Source organism: Branchiostoma floridae, chromosome 2 (genome assembly GCF_000003815.2).
Source record: "Branchiostoma floridae strain S238N-H82 chromosome 2, Bfl_VNyyK, whole genome shotgun sequence".
NCBI classification, from domain to species: domain Eukaryota; kingdom Metazoa; phylum Chordata; class Leptocardii; order Amphioxiformes; family Branchiostomatidae; genus Branchiostoma; species Branchiostoma floridae.
Window position 1 is genome coordinate 6,186,659 of NC_049980.1, and position 16,473 is coordinate 6,203,131.

Below are 16,473 nucleotides of genomic sequence, written 5' to 3' on the forward strand. Positions count from 1 at the left end.
AATCCTTTTGTTGCCTCCATAAAAAATAGGGGTATTTTTTTTTTACATTTACGACGAATTACGTGTCTGTGTTTGTGTTTCCTGATATTTGTGGTCGGCATAACTTTAGAACCTCTGGATGGATTGTAGTGATGTTTCGTATGTGAATAGGTGTTGAAAGGACAAAGGTTAAGATCGAGTATGGGTCCCCTGGTGTGTGAACTTGGTACTGATGGACGGCCACTCTCATGAGTATGGCAAGTCTACATGTTTACAGTTGCAGTTCTACTTTGACGGGCCTTCCTCGCCTTTCTCTTCGCCTCGACGACTGCTACCCTCTCGGTCTCGAAGGTTGTCACGGTGGTGTTGGTCAGCTGCCGCCAAGCATTGCGGTCAGAACATAGTTTCTCAAGGCTTGTTGGGTCAACATGTCCCTTCTTCAGGTAATGTTTCAAAGTGTCCTTATATCTCTTTCTCTGTCCACCCCTTGGGCGTGTCCCTTGATCCAGTTGGCCAAACAGAATCTGTTTGGGAAGACGGCTATCTGGCATTCGAACACAGTGCCCGGTCCATCGTAGTTGGCTACGCATAATAAGTGCCTCTATGCTACAGGAGCCAGCCTCAGCTAGCACACTGGTGTTAGTACGGTAGTCTGTCCAGGAAATGTTCAGAATACGTCGTAGTGAGCGCTGGTGAAACTGTTCAAGAGTCTTAATATGCCGTCGGTAAGTAACCCAAGACTCACACCCATAAAGTAGGGTTGGAAGCACTGTGGCTTTATACACTTGGAGCTTTGTTGCCGTCTTAAGGTTTTTGTTGTCAAAGACCCTCACCCTTAAATTTGCAAAGGCTGCACATGCGCTTCCTTGCCTATGTGAGATTTCATCATCAATGTTTCCTCTGTTATTAAGGGTACTGCCAAGATAAGGGAAATGTTTGACACACTCGAGACGCACTCCGTCCAGGTGAAAGCTGACTACTGGTGGTGGTTGACCAGGAGCTGGCTGGATCATGACCTTGGTCTTTGACTTATTTGTAGTCAGGCCAAGGAGTTTGCAATTGTATGCTGAGTTGAACAAATCAAGGCTGGCTTGTAAGTCTGTTGCCCGGTGGGCTACAAGCTTACAGTCATCTGCATATTGGAGGTCGTTGGCTACAACTTTCTGAACTTTGGTGACAGCATTGAGGCGTCTTAGGTTGAATATACTGCCATCATAGTGATATCTAATTGTAACTCCTGATGGCAGCTGGTCTTTTATCAGTGCTAGAACAGCTAAAAGGTATATGTCAAAGATTGTTGGCGCTAGTATGCACCCCTGTTTGACACCAGTTTTGATTGTGAATGGTTCAGTTTCTGTGCCATTACAGAGTGCCTTGGCAGTCATTCCATCATGAAGTAGTCGAAGTATTGCTATGAATTTCTCAGGGCAACCCATTCTCTTCAGAATCTTCCAGAGAGCCTCGCGATTCAGAGAGTCAAAAGCCTTAGTAAGATCAATAAAGGCCATAAAGAGAGGCAGAGAAACCACCAGAGAAACAGAGAAACCACCGTCACTGAGACAACCATTTCGAAAATACCAATGTATCCTCCCAAAAACGATCTTGCTGATCCACCCCTTCTTCTAGAAATGGAAAGGGCTGTCAAGCAAATGAACAACAACAAAGCCAGTGGGCCTGACGGTATTCCTGCTGAGGCCTACAAGTTTGGTGGACCTGATCTTACAGCTCGAGTTCATAGTCTACTTCTACGAATCTGGGAAGAGAAAACTCTACCTGATGACCTTAAGAATGCAGTAATAACCATATTGTTCAAAAAAGGTGACAAATCAGACTGTGGGAACTACAGAGGAATTGCCCTCCTGTCATCGGCTGGTAAAATCCTGGCGAGAGTGCTCTTGAACCGACTTCTTCCCCTGAGCGAGGAGATATTACCTGAAACTCAGTCTGGCTTTAGACCGGCGAGAGGAACTGTGGATATGATCTTCTCTGCTCGACAGATCCAAGAGAAATGTACTGAACAGCAACTTGGTACTACAGCATGCTTAGGTATCTGTAATGTCCAGGACACTTCTATGATCATGATATTTTAGTGGCAAGTAGTTCTTGATACAAGACAGATGCTGTGCAGGTTAAGGCCCCTAGCGAATTGATTTTCAACTGCAATTTTCAACATTTCCAAAATCTTATAAAAGTTGATTAAGACCGATGCTGTAAATTTGGGATAGACGAATTCTTTGCGTTTGGGATTGTGGGTAACTTTATTTATGCTAACTTGGAAAACCGGACTTTTAACCAGGGCTAGCAGAGAATTCGTTCGGCAGCCAAGGAAGTGTCGTGCGGTGATATAGTCTGGTTTTCCAGGGTACATTAATGCCACATGGACAAAGTCACGACGGAATATAAGATATGACGGTTTTTCGTCCTCCGTACCACAGTTTGTAGGTGTTGTAACAATTACAATTATTGTTCATTCCTATATTTATGCATATATGTTTTTTTTTTCATGCGAATAAACTTGGTTCTGAACATGTGTATGTACGTGTGTGTGTGTGTGTGTGTGTGTGAGTGTGTGTGCATAAATCGAGAAGTCGAACGGCGCTGCAGTTTAACTTCGTGTTTATCTGGGATTTATTATACATATTTGTTTAATACTGTAAAGGGGGAAAGTTCGTGGGTATTTAATATCACGGTAGAAAAGGTGTCCACAGTGGTCTTAGTTTGTTTCGGTTGAACCTGCCATGTAGTGTTTTACTGTACTGAATATTCGAGGCGGTTTGGATTTCACTGTTGGCGTCGCAAAGGGATCACCGCGAAAACAGCGAAGATAAAAGGTCCCAAAACATTTTCCTCTTTAGGGTAAGTCAGGAGGTCAAAGGTCAGGGCGCTGACCTAGCGTACGAAGAGCATACCTGCCGGAAAGATTGCAGCTGCGGTCGCCAAGCTTCTGAGCTCAATGTGCGTTGCCGAGACTCATAACAACTTAGGAGTCTACGTCTAACAATAGCTGTGTACAGGTGAATGATATGATATAGACACATATTGTTGGTACGACTACGTAGATGTTCTCATTTCTTCTGCAAACTTTCCGTTGAGTGCTCATATGGTGATCATACAATTTCCAGTTCTTGGGTCACAAGTACCTCCAGGGTACAATTTGTAACGTTAATCGTTGTTTTGCATTCGTGACTCTTGTGACCGATCATCACTTAGGCAACACAGACCCTCACAATGTTGAATGTATCGACTTAATTAACATTACGTGGCCGTTGTAAATTACATTACATGGTCTCAATGATCAGCAACTTGAAACGGTTTTCACCATTTTTTGGCGACGCCACGGGGGCAGTCTCTTATGTGTCTTGTTTTCAAGAATTCCAGAAATGTGTCATTAAACCTGACTTTTTGCTGAAAACTGGTATGTGAATTCAATCAGTCCATCATTCCACGAAATCGGGAGGGACGTAAAATGGGGGTACCATGCTCGAGGAGATGCCTCGACCACGTTAATCAGCCTCATTACTCACTTTGGGTACCTGCCTATGGCACGGGCTGCAAATAACGTTACACCAGATAAATTTAGAGTTAGATTTAACGTTAACTCAGATATTTATGGGAATTTGGTTAACGTTAGGGACCTGACGATATTTATGGGGGGGGGCTGGTGCATAGGTGGGGGGGGGCATTGAAAAATTTTTTGGCCTGGGGGGAGAGCCATTGAAAAATTTTTTGAGCCGAGGGGGGGGCCATTGAAAAAAAAATTGCCTTAGGGGCCTTGATAAATATAAGCAAAATGTGCCCCTGAAATGCAGGAAATGAAGTTTCAGATGGTCAAGATTTCAATTTTTCTCTGGACGTCCCTTACGACGGCTTGCGCCTCCGGCGCACACAACACTTCGGCACTCGTCCCCATCAAAAATCTCTTCCTTTTACAGAAAATAGTCATTACATTTAGCATAGTCTACCAGCAAAGTTTATCCCACAACATGCAGAAAATCGTGTCTTGGAGGGTCCAAACTTCATCATTTGAATGACATTTCTCTAGACCTACCTTGCGACGGCTCGTGCCATGCCCGGCGCTTGAAATCGTGGAAATACGTTGGGGGCGTTGTCGCCCTCAAAACCATGTGTAGTTCTAATAGAAAGGCTATTAAACTTAGCTTAGTCTGCCAGCAAATTTTGCCCATCAAAATTTAGGAAAGATCGTTTCAGATAGTCAAGATTTCCAAATTTTCCCGGGGGAGCATGCCCCGGACCCCCAAGGATTACGTTGATATAGTTCGCCCTCCCCATACTGAGAAATTTTCTGCAGCCGCCTCTGTCGTGTGATTCCATGTTCGCACGAAGTTTAAGAAAACTATAGAAACTAAAATAGGTATAAATATCAATCCTGCGTGCATCTGTTCTTTGTATACAGAATGGTTCACGGACAGCAACGGGCTAAAACATTACGATGTTTACTTTAGTGACAGCGGGCTCTCTGCTGCATATGACGTAATCACGGTGGCGCGAAAATTTTTTTCAAGTTTGTAAGTTGCAATTGGCCGAAATAACTCCCGTTTTGGAAAGATTGAAGCAGTCTTGAAGCGGTTTTCGTAACGATATCGCTAAAATGTACCCAAGTCTCTTCCAACTACAACATTAATTTGTTTTCTTTTATGTAAATTTCGTACATGTGTAGTGGAAAAGATCGCCTTGGATTACCGCCCCTCCCCGCCCGCTTTACTCTTCGTTGATGTGGACGCATAAAATCCACATTTTTTTGCCTCACAGAAGGCGGGAAATTTCGCTTTAGAGGGTAAAAAATATCAAAATTTCCCGGGTAGCATGCCCCTAACCCCAAAGACCGGTCGGGCCTTCGGCCCTCCAATCCCTGGACGGCCTTTAACAGCTAGCCGTCGGTCTGGCGGAAACGCTCAGTTTCGTGATCTTGCGTATTAAACGTTACCAGAGACTTTTTTCACGTAGATTGGAGAAGTGATATCAGACAAGGTAAGTCTTATAACCATTGCAGCGCGAGTGTGACAACATCAAGTGCTACATGTTTGTATATATGTCATCAAAATGAAAACTCGGCTTTTGTAAAACTTTGGGAGATAACATATGCCCCAGCAGGACTCCAACGTGCGTAATTTGTTGACACGCGGGTCTTGACACCCCGATCGTCGTCACGTTCAAACAGCACTACCGCTATTGTTATTGCTATATTATTTAATGACAGACTGAATGTAATGAAAAAGGCAAGGAAAAATTTGGGGGGCCATTGAAAAAATTTTTGGGGCGGGGGGAGGGCCATAGAAAAATTTTTTGAGGCGTGGGGGGGGGGGGGCATTGAAATTTTTTTTGGACTGGACTGTAACCTCTGCTTGGAGAATAGAAAATGTAATCTCCAGCGCTGTGGCCAATAACTCCTCTGCCGGCTACACTCTTTCCCATTTGCCACAGCAAGATCTGCTTGGAGATTATAGAAAATGCACTCAATCACAGAAATGGAGCAAATTTGTGGCACAGCTTCTTGATAATGCAGTTACACAGGCAGCAAATCTTGAGATGTTCTGACGACTTTGATCTCAAGATATTTTGACTTAATCCTGAGATGTTTCAAAAGTTCTCAATACACTATGGACAAAAATGATGGAAATGTCTCAAAATGCTTTAAAAAGATCCCAAGAACCTTTGAAAATATCTAGTCTCAAAATGTCTGCATCTTAGAAGATAAATTGTGTTTAATGTCTCATCTCAGGCCCTGTTCTCGGGTAGGCTGGTGTTTTGTACAGTTGGCTGGTATAAGTCCCACAGTGTTGTGGTTGTCCCAACAACTGTATCTGCTGAACCACATAATGACCTGTTGACCTCAGACCTGCTTGCCTCAAGTCCAACAGGTTCAGACTAATCCAAACTTTTTTGGACCTGCAAAAACTCTTACAACTACTCCAAACTGGTCCAAAACTAAGTAGAATTTCATTTTTTCAAGTTGCATACCTCGGAGATTATTGAATATGCCCCATGTTAGTGTGCTCTTAGCCTACCTGTTAGAATCATTACATGTTGTAGTTTATTGTTTTCAGTCTTCAGGGAGACCATGGCATCTAAGGATGACAGTATACCAATTGAGAAACTGGGCGTGGTCAATCTGCCGCAATGGGAGCAGGGCTGGCAAAAGGCAAAGGACGCTGGGAAGGATCCACAATTCCATGTCAAAAATGTCCACCCGTGAGTTGAACTTGTGTACTTTAGTAAAATATGATTTATGATGTGTTTGAGGCGCATGTTACGGCAAAGACATATAAATACATAACAAGTTACAAATTAAACATTCTTTGAACATTGAGTAGTCTACATGTAACGTTACATATTTTATAAAGAAGTGCTATGTACCTAGAAGGGTACATAAGCTCAAGGTTAGACCAGTAACAACTGGTTACACCTAGCACTACCAACAGTGACTGTCCTTTCCATCTGTAGCATTCTTCTCCTGTGGCTAGTTGTTGGTACCTGACTAGCTGCCTGTGTTTCCATTTCAAACTGTACAGTATGTGACATACATGTAGTAAAGTGCTATTGCAAACTCAGAACCAATAGGGACACCCCCATTTTTCCCTACTGTGAAATCAAATCCCGGAAAACTTAAAAAACGTTTTTTAACATTTATTCAGATGCATTCTCCTATAGCTAGCCTCTACCAGGCTCTGAATAGAAAATAGACAGATAGAGGGAATAGTGTTCTATAGGGGGAGTCGGCTAGTCAGAGGAGTCAGTACTTGCATTCTCTCTCCCATCCTTCCTTCAACAGTAAAGAAACTCCAAGAGCTATTACAGAAAGCTTGCAGGATGCAGAGCACAGTGGAAAAAGATGAAGAAAGACTGAATGCAGCTATAGGACTTTCCTGACTACAAATGCAGAATACAGTAACTGATGATGATGATAATGATCTGTCTAAATTCTACTTTTTGACCAACGATTCGCTATAGGACTTCAACAGATGAGTGTGCATAGTCATTCATTTGCCGATATGGGTCACTTGCATTGTAACCAACTGTTGTATGCCACTCTGACAGGATATTCTCCAAGCACCTGGAACAGCTGACAGGAGGCAGGTCCAGACTGAAGTTCCTGTTTCCACTGTGTGGGAAAGCTATGGACATGAAGTGGTAAGGTATAGCTGTTAATACAGTCAAACCTGTACAAGTAAGCACCTCTATATAAGGACCGCCTGGCCATTGATATACAGTCAAACTTGCACTAGTGACCACTTCTAAATAAGGACCACCTGGTCATTGATATACAGTTGTGCAGTCAAACATGTGCAAGTAAGCACCTCTGTATAAGGACCACCTGGCCTCACCCAGACATTGAAAATCCTATATTCATGTAGGTTTGACTGTAGAAACTTGGTAGAAATGACTATAAACTCTACTCTACTTAGCTTGTTATTTTGTTGGATTGGTAATCCCAACACACGGTAAAACGTTCTGCGCCTGCGCTTGTTGCACAGTATATGTTAGAGATATGGTTTCATGTAAAACCCTTATATACGCACACACTTTCTTAAATGCGGCCCTTTAGTAAACCGGGAGATTAGCATGTCTATACTTTTCGCGCAGGCTCAGTGCGTTCCGGTGACGTGCTGGTTATCCCTAAAACATGTCAATGACTCAGATATAATCTGTTCATTATCTTGGCCCAAGATCTGGTCCATTGATCTTTTTTAAGGTTTGGTTTTTTGCACCGTTCCAACAAGAAAAAATGGGTTTCACTTAGTACCTGTATGCTGTACCGGTACCTACCCTAATCAAAGATGATAGATGAAAGCTCTTTGTTAAGAAAGACTGCTTTGCCTTCCTGCAGGCTTGCTGACCAGGGACATACCATTGTTGGTGTGGATGGGGTGGAGGATGCTGCAAGGCAGTTTTTTCAGGAGAACGCCATTCAGCCAACAGTGACAGATGTGCCTGCACTGAATGGGAAACTTTACCAGGTCAGGTGTGGATATCATTGGCACATGATTGTGTTTTCTTTACATACAATGAATTTGGTGTTATGTAGTTCTTGTGCTTAGGATTCCTGTAGCCTGATTTAATCTCGCTTATAGCAGCCTGCCCAACATCCACCAGCCTCCTTGGGGAGGGGCCAGTTACAGCCTGGACAGCAGAGTTTGTGTTACACAGACTAGAATTCCTGATTAAGAATTGAAAGGTGATTCAATCATATGGGTGCACATGCAACAGTTTTCATTCGTTTCTCCAACCCCCCCCCCCCCCAAATGCTGTAAATTGTTCAGGGCAGCTGAAAAATGAGCAAGTTCATTGCGTGTATGCCATGGTTTGCAAACAGATATACAAAAATGGATACTGATGTCTAAAGTCAAAGACCAAAACGTTAAAAGACTAAGACCCAAGAATCTTAATTGTTTGGAGATCTGACAAAGTAGGGAGGCCAAGAAAAAAATGCCTGAAGAGGCAGCCATTGCTTAACTTCTGCATGGAAAGCACTTAACTAGTAGGCAACAATCCAGATTTCTATTGGCTGCATGGATGCTACTTTGACAACCGGATATTGAAAAAGCCTCTTGTAATAAACTCCGAGCCTACTAGTCTGAGACATAGTGCCCAGACAGATATGTTAACAGGCACTCATACTATCCTCTTGAAATTGGACAAATGGTCTTCTGAAATATGCAAAGAATGACAGTTGAACTTGTATCTTATTATGATGGGTACGTGAGAAGAGAAGTGACACTGATAAACATACATGTAGGGGCTGTCCAAATTTTTTAACAACAAATCTTCTCTTGACAATGTTATTAAAAGTTCTTGTTGATTTGAAATCTACAGGGAATGGAAGGCAGGGTCTCAATCTATGTCTGTGACTACTTCAACTTCAGCAGGTTTGTTTTTTTACAGTTGTAACGGCCATGACCTTTGACATATGAGATAATTACATTTGTAGATACCAAACACCCTTAAACGTTATAGTGGTTTCCACACCGAATTTGTGAATAACCGTGTTTTACAATCTTATGTTAGACTCTGTAACATAATAGTAGTAAACTTTCCAAACTTCGAATTTGACCTAGTTCCTGTTTGTGCTTGCCTACCCGTGTTACGCGCTTCGGTTTCTTCTCCGGCCCATTTCAAACACTAAATATGATAGCTAGTTAGTCCTTACCGGCATTTAGCGCTGTTGTTCCTTCTTCTATGCATTAGAAATTTGCTGTCCTACCTATTTTGGACCTACTAAACTCTTGATTTTGGGTAGGACAGACGCATATTTTGCATTGTAAATTTCATTGTTTTTGGGTAGCGTGGATTGCCCATTTGGCTCCAACATTTTGTTCTTGATTCCCACCGACTGCTTCGCTTTAGTCGCGCGTAGCTTATTCCCGGCATATTCAAATCTTAGCGTAGACGTAGTTGTGTAAGACCTTTGCTTTGTGTCCATTTGGTTTTGAAATTTTTGGCTTGGCCGGACAAAATCTGCTAATTATTCGCTGGTATACACTTTTTCTGTTCTCACGCCGTAGCCATGTAAGCGAGCTCAAGTCTCCTGCTGGTGTCGTCTGCGTGCTGCGTGTCCATCTCTCGAGGAATGGGATGGGGATTTGAGTATCTAATCTCAAAGGTGATTAGCAGTAAATCTCTCCCCATGCCAGTAGTATGTGTTAAGGTTAGGTGTTTATTCGGGTAACGACGGACAAGTTTAAGTGATTGACCAGGTAGTATACATGGGATTCTACACACCTTCTCGGCTTCTGGTGTGTCTGGTTGCCTTGTCGTCTGTTATGCACCTGTCACCGCCGTACACGTTGGAACTTTGTCTCTTGCGACGCACACATGTAAATTTTTGTCTGTATCAGACACAGTGTAATAAAACCAATGTTGCCCCACATGATTATTGCTTATGTATTGCTGATGTATTGCGTATGTATTGCTTATGTATATGTATATCTGTATTATGCTGCAAACCTTAGTATTGTATTGACTATGTGCGGGATGTGAAAGGCCAAATGGCTGGTGAGAGCAGTCTGATTGGTCACAGAGATTTAGATAATGCTGAATATCTGTACTATGCTGAAATTTTTTTTATTGTGTGGACCATATGCGGAATTTGAGCAACCAATGGCTGGTGAGAGCAGTCTGATTGGTCACAGAGATTTAGATAATGCTGAATATCTGTACTATGCTGAAATCTTTGTATTGTATGAACCAAATGCGGAATGTGAGCGACCAATGGCTGGTGAGAGCAGTCCGATTGGTCACAGAGAGCTAGATAATGATATATGACTGATGATTCCAACTTTTGTTGTTTTATATCAACCTGTTGTATTTTTGTTACACCTCCCTTGTAATGTTATGTGAGGGGGAGGTAGTGTAACGGCCATGACCTTTGACATATGAGATAATTAGGTAATGACTGTCTAGACCATATGAGGAGGAGCTTACATTAGCATATTGGGCAATCCCTGATTGGCTGGATGCCGACAGCATCCAACCAGCTTACCTGTGATGGGCGGAGTTATACAACCTATTGTCATGCTAGTTAACATTAGAGATTGTATAAAGAGATTTAGTCAGTCGGTGCCCCACTAAGGACTCAGGTGAGGTTGTTTTAGTAGGGCTTCGTCCCTCTGTTGGATTGTGTACTAGTTAGTTAGTTAGACCGACTCTCTCTGTAAATATACTTAGATCTCTGTGTCATTATCCTAGACCTGTATCCTGTAACTTGCTGTAGTCCTAAGTGAAACACATTGTATTATATGTTACTTGAGTTTAGCAATAGGTTGAATAAACACGGCTCACAAATAGTAATCGACTGGTTTGGCTGAGTTCCTGATAAGTTAATATAGGACTTATAATATAGATACCAAACACCCTTAAACGTTATACAGTTACAGTCATGAAACTCTTCACGTTTAGTAGTTGCACCTTGTCACCTATCCTATGAGATACCAGTGAAATAGGGGTGGGTCAGAAAATTTAGGTCCAGGTCCGGTTCAGGTCCAAAAGATCAGGTCCTGGTTCGGACCTGAACCTGGACCTAATTCAGTATGTGAGAACTGGTTCGGACCTGAACCTGGACCTAATTCAGTATGTGAGAACTTGTGAATGGACAGTACTCAAAACAATGGTCCATTTCACAACAAAGACATCTCTTTTGCGGAGTATTCGACTCCCACTGGCATTTTAAAATCCTACGAGGCTAACTGCCTCTGTACTATTTACTGTAAAACTTGGTAGAAATGACTATAGACTATACTCTCTATACTTTTCTCCGACCGGTAAGCCCCAATACATGTGAATGCCTGATCATATAATCTGTTAATTTTCCAATAGGTTCAACATCCGGTCTACCGGATTTTTTCAGGTCCAATTTTCTGGACCGATCCAATAAGAAAAATGGTTTTGTACCGTACCGGTACCCAGCCCTAGTTAGAAGAATAGTATAGTACAGTAGTCAGAAGGACTCCAAAGACATTTAATTATCCCCGTCTTGCAAGTGACACAAATGTGAAAGAACGCAAAACATTTGCTTCTGCTGTCCACTAGTGTCATGATGCATTTATCATGACAAGAATAAAATATTTGTTCCCCTCTTTTGAAGGAATAGGGATAGTAGGTGAGATATCCTACATTCACTGGCAAATACTTTCAAATTGACATTGGAAGTTCAAATTGGAAGTAATGCTAATATCTTAAGGAATATACATGCAGTCAGGGTTGAAACATGTTATGCACCCTTTTTGTGCACAAAGGTTTTGACTGGGAGCACCTGTGCACCAAGATATTGTGCACCCAAATCTTTAGACTAGTTGCACCTGAGTACAGCTATTGCAATTTTGGGCCCTGGACTGTATGTAGACTACACAATAAGGGCCTGATCTTTGAAGGGCTACTTATTGCAGAAGACAATACAACACATAGGTCATAACATTTTCTTCCATCCACATGTGCCCTACAGTGAAGTCAAAGGCCAATTTGATGCCATATGGGACAGGGGAGCATTCGTGGCCATCAATGAAGTTGATCGGGAAAAGTGAGTATCTTAACCTTCAGCATGTTAAGGTAGCCATTTGTCAGCAAATCTATGTTTGTTATGGGGTAAGTTTAGCAGGGAGATGAGTTAAGGAAGAAACCTGAGTTCAGTTGGGACAAGATATGTAGAACTTCCATTCAGATTAGCTGTAAATGTACAATTTTATTGCATATGCTACATCCAGGAGGTTATAACCTCCTTGGCTACATGTAGGGTCACAATTTCAAGTTTTCAGGCAGAAAGACTTGCATACTCTTTGTTCCCAAAAGAAGCCCTGTAAATGTAACCCTAGTAAAGGATTAGTTGTATATGTGAATGAAAAAAAGAAAGAAATTTAAGCCAGAAGTCTAGTGTAGTAAGGCTTCAGTGTCCCCATTTATTGCATGTACAAAAGTGATGGTGAAGAAGAGGTTTTGTCATTGGTTATTTTGTTGTTCTTGATGTTTTTTTACACCTATGTTTCCCTAAAGTTAGTAGTGAACACTATTTCAAAATGAAAAAAAAAATTCAGCCAATACTATCTGTTAGAATTGTAGGCAAGGTGTCAAAAAACAGAACAAAAGCTATCTACCATCCAAAAATTGTGACCATAGCTTTTATAGAACACAAGATGCCAAACCCTAAAGTTCTGCTTCAGTACCAAGGACAGCAACCAGGCTGCCCAAAATCTGATAATTTCTTTAACAGAACATGGGCTAGCCTCATGAAAAGTTTCATGAAAGTCCAGACTGAACCACAATGTAGTACTAACGCTACAAAAACACCTTGGCAAAGGTAATAATCCCCAACCAAAACCTTTGCCTGGAGAGTAATGGTAAAGCATGGGAGTCATCTATAGTAGTATGTAGCTGAAACACTAGAGGCAAGTAGAACAGTTTTTACCCCAAGCTCACTCCCAAGATTCGAACCCGCGACCTATCGCGCCGGACCCGGGCAGCCAAGCTCCCAAAATCAAGCACGCTACCAATGCAACCAAGCTCTGTGAGAGCTCCCTGGCAAGGACGGTAGACGGTGCTTGAACCCCACTGTTACATAGCACTGTCCACAGCATTCCTTATTCCTGCCATCCTTTAAGCTTCACCACCAATCTTACTTGATGCACAACCATCTTGCTCTGGTTATCTTGGATTTTTTATCCCCTTTATATTGCCACTAGGTTTTTTGTCATTTGCAGTACTTGGGTGGGGGGACGGAGATTGGAATTGGCACAATCCTAACCCAGGTGATATTTGGTCAGTCAGTCCAAGGCCAAACCATTTGGGGTCCCCCTATAGCTTCAATTGACCCCATTCTGTCACTCCTTCTTTTCCCCGAGTCCTCATAGACCAAAGTGGATTTCTTGACTGACTAACTTCAAGCCGTAAGTTTGGTTAGAAGGACTTAGCACTGATGAGGGGACTATAAGAATTAACAAGCTGGTGTGGGAAGATATGAACAGGGCTGGAAATGCTAGGTAATACACTGTTTGTGCACATGTGCATTGTGTAAATGTGCATTGCAGTCTGCAATAGTACACTTCATATTTTTAGTGTAAAACCTTTTTGCATCTATCCTGCACAAAACTTGAAGCTAGGTCTTTCAGATTCAATTGAAACTCTTGCAGCTTGAAACAACCATCCATCGACCTGATATCCCTAAATACTAGTATCCTGTTTTTTAAACAATGGCTATAGGGTACACCATTGATAAAGGTGAACAAGCATGAACTATATACCATACAGTGCACCTATTCGCAATATGAATTTGGAGCTGTGGTGAATGATGCAGCTTTACCATTCTCACCTCAGGTACGTCCGACTCATGAAGACCCTACTGAAGCCTAATGGGAGGTGTCTGATGGAAGTCTATCAGTACGAACCTAGATTATTCCCAGGTATAAAATGTTTTGATTTGCTCTTAAGTTTCGTAGAAATCTTGTAAGATGATATGTCAACACATTAGATTTATAATGTATTTATGATGTCTTTAATGCCCTTTTCAGGTCCACCTCACAATGTGCCAGAGGATGAACTAAAACAGCTTCTTGGTGAGCAAAACAAGTTTACCATAAGTTTACAAAATAGGTAGCTCATCGATATCAGAGGACTTAATAACTAAAAGGGGCACTACAGTACAGTACAGTACTGTATGCAAAGGTGTGCGTGTGTGTCGATCTGTGTGTTTGTGTGTGTGATTTAAATGTGTCTGTGTATGCATCTGTATAACATTTGTTTATGTGTGTCTTTGTGTGCATGTGTGTCGATCTGTGTTTGTGTTTACTGTGTGTGCCGATCTGTGTGTGTGTGTGTGTGTATGTGTGATTTGAATGTGTCTGTGTATGCATCTGTATAATATTTGTGTTTATGTGTGTCTGTGTGTGCATGTGTGTTGATCTGTGTTTGTGTTTACTGTATAATGTTAGTGTGTGTGCCGATCTGTGTGTGTGTGTGTGCGTGTGTATGTGTGATTAGAAGGTGTCTGTGTATGCATCTGTATGATATTTGTGTTAATGTGTGTCTATGTGTGCATGTGTGTCGGTCTGTGTTTGTGTGTACTGTATAATGTTTGTGCATGTGTGTGTGTTTGTGTAATTTTAATGTTTCTGTGTATGCATCTGTATGATGTGTGTTTGTGTGTGTATGTGCGTGTGTGCATGTGTGTCTCACTGTGTTCGTGTGTATAATGTATGTGTGTGTGAGTGAGTGAGTGAGTGTGTTTGTTTGAAACAAAGCATATCATTGATTACTTTTCTTGTACAGTGCTAATAAACCATTACACAGATCTACATGTCTCCAGAATACCTAGAAGAAACAAACAAAAACAGCAACACTAACTAATACCCAATCTGTCCTCCTCTGTAGGTGATTACGATATGGCCCTTCTGGACACTGGGGACCACACAGAAAGGCTGGGGAAACTATGGAACCTTCCATGGATCAAGACAGCATACTTTCTCATCAAGGCATCAAACTAATGTGTGGTGAAGACTTCTCAATTCCACTGAATTTTAACAAAAGTATGTAACGCACATTAAGGTATGATGGCAAATAGTAATGCATACCTAAATTCAGGTTCAAGTCCGGATTCAGTCCACAGGGTAAAGTTCAGGTCCAGACGTAGACGTCTGACATGAGCACAGATGGCATGTGTGTGCTAGAAATACTTTTTCAGATACATGTAATATTGCACGATGGCATAGATTTTACATGCAATTTGAAAAATACACACATGCAAAACTTATATGCAGTCAGTTACTAGTGTGTAGTAAACACTAATACATCAGTAATGAACACAAAAACAGAAATGTTTTTCCAGCACAAATTTCACGATTGATGGAAGGTTTAAGATGGTTAAGAACAAAGTTTTTTTTGACCAAGCCAAAATGTTTTTACAAGTCCTGGTCCAAGCCAGTGTACAGGGTTATAGCACTAATGGCAAGTTAATGAAGTAAGACCAGTTATACAACATGTTTCTTAAAGTTCTTCTGTGGAGCAAGGCCTAATGTGTATAGAAGTAAACATATGAACATATAGATATATTTGCCTCATCACCTTAAAAATGAACTTAACAAGAAATTTGACCATTTTATCAATTTCAACAAGAGTTTGTAGACCTCAGGCCTGCATGAAATGTATTGGGTGTCTGTAGACCTATTGTGTATTTTTTTCCTTTTCGTCCCTGGTTGCGTGGTTGGAAAAGTGAGATTTTTACCGTGTTGGTTGTGCACCATGCAAAAGTCTGAAATTCCATTTTCGGAATGTGTAAGTTTGGGCATGGATGAACATTATTTATTTTGGATTTCTTAAGCATGTAACCAACCACAGTACCTTAAAGTTATTGAGACGACGTTTCCTACCTTTTTTGGTCTCAGATGGCCCATGAAGTTATTCTGTCGCATATGATATATTCAGTACTGATATCTTCCTATTTCAATGTACTGACCTAATGCAGCTGCTAAATCTCCTTATTGTACCAATGATATTCATTAAAGATTTATTTCTGGAGTGTTATATCACTTGACACTCGAAGGTTATTTGCATAATTTGATAAATTATATTTTTACAGTAGTTCCATAGACAATATGAATCCAGCAGCATTAGGGTGGTATGATCTTTTATTCAATCCGTCCAACTAAAACTTAAATCTCTTGAAGTACCTACCGTAAGCCAAATGTTACAGCAGAATTTGCTATTCAAAATGTCCTTGTCAATCCCATTCATAGATGGCAAGCTCCTGGCAACATTAAAAAGTTCAGAAAGCTGTTGCAGTCAGAGTGAACACCCAGCAAACATCGCCCAAAATCAATGAGCAGTGGCTTAGAGGTGGAAAACAATTTCATCATATTTTTGCAGTGACAAAATGCAACAAAAGATTTAAAACAGAACAAAGTCTCTACCACTTAACCCTGCCCGTACTATAGATTAAGCAGGCCCAAAAATCAAGCGAATATGACTAGCCCCAAACTAAAAATTACCTGAATACAA

At 41.4% G+C, this 16,473-nt stretch overlaps 1 protein-coding gene across 1 annotated transcript in view; it reads left to right on the plus strand.

The window, feature by feature from the left end:
• Window positions 1-15,636, plus strand: part of LOC118410211 (probable thiopurine S-methyltransferase) — a 19,852-nt gene extending 4,216 nt beyond the window's left edge. The window contains exons 2-9 of the mRNA XM_035811769.1: window positions 6,045-6,189; window positions 7,036-7,128; window positions 7,826-7,955; window positions 8,812-8,864; window positions 11,936-12,010; window positions 13,798-13,883; window positions 13,992-14,036; window positions 14,851-15,636. Of these exons, the coding sequence (XP_035667662.1) occupies window positions 6,059-6,189; window positions 7,036-7,128; window positions 7,826-7,955; window positions 8,812-8,864; window positions 11,936-12,010; window positions 13,798-13,883; window positions 13,992-14,036; window positions 14,851-14,963 (726 nt within the window). The 5' untranslated portion in view covers window positions 6,045-6,058 and the 3' untranslated portion in view covers window positions 14,964-15,636. The remainder of the gene's footprint in view (window positions 1-6,044; window positions 6,190-7,035; window positions 7,129-7,825; window positions 7,956-8,811; window positions 8,865-11,935; window positions 12,011-13,797; window positions 13,884-13,991; window positions 14,037-14,850) is intronic.
• Window positions 15,637-16,473: the final 837 nt, after the last annotated feature.